Source organism: Cajanus cajan, chromosome 11 (assembly GCF_000230855.2).
Source record: "Cajanus cajan strain Asha chromosome 11, NIPB_CcT2T_4, whole genome shotgun sequence".
Taxonomy (NCBI): Eukaryota; Viridiplantae; Streptophyta; class Magnoliopsida; order Fabales; family Fabaceae; genus Cajanus; species Cajanus cajan.
In genome coordinates, this window is record NC_138527.1 from 16,809,663 (window position 1) to 16,812,410 (window position 2,748).

Sequence of the window (2,748 nt, forward strand, 5' to 3'; positions counted from 1 at the left end):
CCTAGTTAGCCTACTTTAGTATTTCTTGTATTTTCCTAATCTAATGACCTAAATACATTGGTCCAACAAATACAATGGAAAGGAAAAATTACAAGAATGAAAATGAGCCAAATATTGGGTACTAAAAGCCCAAAGGCCCATGAAGCCCAAAACTAGGCCCAACAAGCCTAAAACCTAAAATGCTACTCTATGTGGTCCAAAAATACAAGACCAAAATATATTCAAGCTATACTAACAAAACATAATAAGAGTGTTCAAATCAAGATAGGCCCATATTGAAACTTGGTCTGGGCCTTCCAAGGCCATAGGGCCCATTGGGCCTTGACTGGCCCAATCTTCCATGTCTAGCCCACTCCTCTTGGATCTTTGAGTGTGTTACCTCTTGCATTCCCAAGTATGATTCCATCACTAAATCAAGCATGACATTTTCAAATTTATTGTTACCAATAATGCAAGGTACACAAAATGTACCTAGGTCCTTACACTTTTCAGGAATATGTGGAACAGATTTACCTATGAGTGCTGAGACATTTCTGCCCATGCTGATTCGCTCATTGCCCTTCAGCTTCCTCTTGTGGGTGCACAAGTCTTTCAGAAATTTAGCATATTTGGGAATTTGCTTGATGGCATCCAGCAAAGGTATGTTCACCTCCACCTTCCTGAAAGTCTTCAAGATCTCCTTATCCACCTCTTCCATCTTTTTGCTTGGAATTGATTTTGGTGGAAATGGAAGAGGGATAGGAGGCTGATGTAGATCATCACTGTGTGCACTGGAAGAAGGTCCACCTGCATGAAAATTTTTGTTACTACCTGTAGGGCCTTCTTTCTCAAGTGTAGGCTCAGGTGAAGGTGTAGGTATAGCTGGGGGTGCTGGGATGTCAATTTGTTTGCCAGACCTCAAGGTGATGGCACTCACATTCTTCGGATTTTGCACAGTTTGTGAAGGTAGCTTGTTTGAATTTTGGGACTGTGCCTGATTTAGCTGAGTTGCCATCTGACCCATTTGATTTGTCAAACTTTGAATGGAAGCTCTGGTCTCTTGTTGGAACTGCATGTTTTGAAGAGTCATCTGCCTCACTAACTCCTCCAATGAAGGTTCAGAAGTAGAAGGTTGAGGAGCTGGTGGGGCTGTAGGTGCAGGAGGAGGTCTCTGTTGAGGAGGCTGATATGTAGAACTTGAGGGATTATTGGAAGACAGATCATAATTATGTTGTTGCTGGTGTGGAGGTCTGTTGTTGTAAATGTTGGCAACATATGCTTGTGGGGCATCAGGACCTGTAGAAGATTCTTGCAAGGAGGGACAAGCATCTGTTGGATGACTAATTGCAGTACAGATGCCACATACTCTTGCTGGTGGTGGAGCTGAGTTTTGATTTGCAGCCAGTTGTGAAACCAAGGTGGTGAGAGCATCAATCTTACTCTCCAGCTTTTTGTGTTCAGTGGAATCTGGGGCTACCACATCATGCACACCCCTCACAACTATGGCATCACTCCTCATATTGAATTGTTGTGAATTGGACGCCATTTTTTCAATCAGCCCTCTAGCAGAAGCAGGTGTCATATCTCCTAAAGCTCCTCCACTAGCTGCATCAATCATGCTTCTATCCATCATGTTCAACCCCTCATAGAAATATTGCAATAATAACTGCTCAAAAATTTGATGGTAAGGGTAGCTAGCACACAGCCTCTTGAATCTTTCCCAGTACTCGTATAAGCTCTACCCCATGAGTTGCCTAATTCCAGATATGTCTTTCCGGATTGCAGTGGTCCTGGATGCAGGGAAGAATTTTTCGAGGAATACTCTCTTCAAGTCATCCCAACCTGTTATTGAACCAGGAGCCAGATAGTACAACCAGTCCTTGGCAAGATCCTCCAATGAAAAAGGGAATCCCTTCAGGTAGATGTGATCTTCAGGGACATTAGGTGGCCTCATGGTGGAACAAACTATGTGGAACTCCTTGAGATGCTTGTGTGGATCCTCACCTGCACGACCATGAAACTTAGGCAACAAATGGATCAGTCCAGTTTTAAGCACAAAAGGAATATCTTCCTTAGGATATTGAATGCATACACTCTCATATGTGAAATCAGGTGCAGCCATCTCCCTAAGTGTTCTCTCTCGAGGTCCATTATGTTCACCCATGTTTTCAGGTTGACTTGAATGAAGTTCAAATGCAACACTTACACTATCACTAACACGATGACTATCACTATCACTATCACTATCACTATCTAAAGATGGAACTATATGCTCTCTGACTAATCTATGGTATGTTCTATCTATTTCAGGATCAAATGGATGCAAAGTGTGTGGATTGTTCCTAGTCATGCACTACATGCAACACATGCATGAATAGTAACCGTGAACAGTAAAAACTACCACAAAATTCATTAGAATTTTCATGCAAATTTGGAAACCATTAAAACTAATGCACCAACATCATCCTAAAACCATAAGACACTACCACAAAAAAGTTGAGAACAAAATTCAAAACCTAAGTATTTTAAAAAAATTAGAAAAGTTTGGAAAAATAGTGAAATAAAACTTCAAAAATAAAAAAGAAATAGTAAACGACGTTTTTTTGAAGATCTAGCTGGGGCCACAAAGCTTAGCAGTGTGGGTTGGATAGATCTTTTTTTTTCTACACAAAATGAAAAAAAAGTTTGCCTAATTCCGATAACCAGAGCCAAAGTTATGGCCCTTTGAAGTTTTGCTGAAAACAATTTTCAACAATTTTGGTATCTCCA

General features: G+C 40.8%; 1 protein-coding gene across 1 annotated transcript; it reads right to left on the reverse strand.

The window, feature by feature from the left end:
- Positions 1-226: 226 nt before the first annotated feature.
- On the reverse strand, positions 227-1,609 carry LOC145953407 (uncharacterized). Its single transcript, XM_083067357.1, has 3 exons — positions 811-1,609; positions 472-588; positions 227-231 (listed from the first exon to the last, which is right to left on the reverse strand). Exons 1-3 carry the CDS (start codon positions 1,607-1,609, stop codon positions 227-229), a joined length of 921 nt encoding a protein of 306 aa, XP_082923483.1.
- Between the last annotated feature and the right edge of the window lie 1,139 nt (positions 1,610-2,748).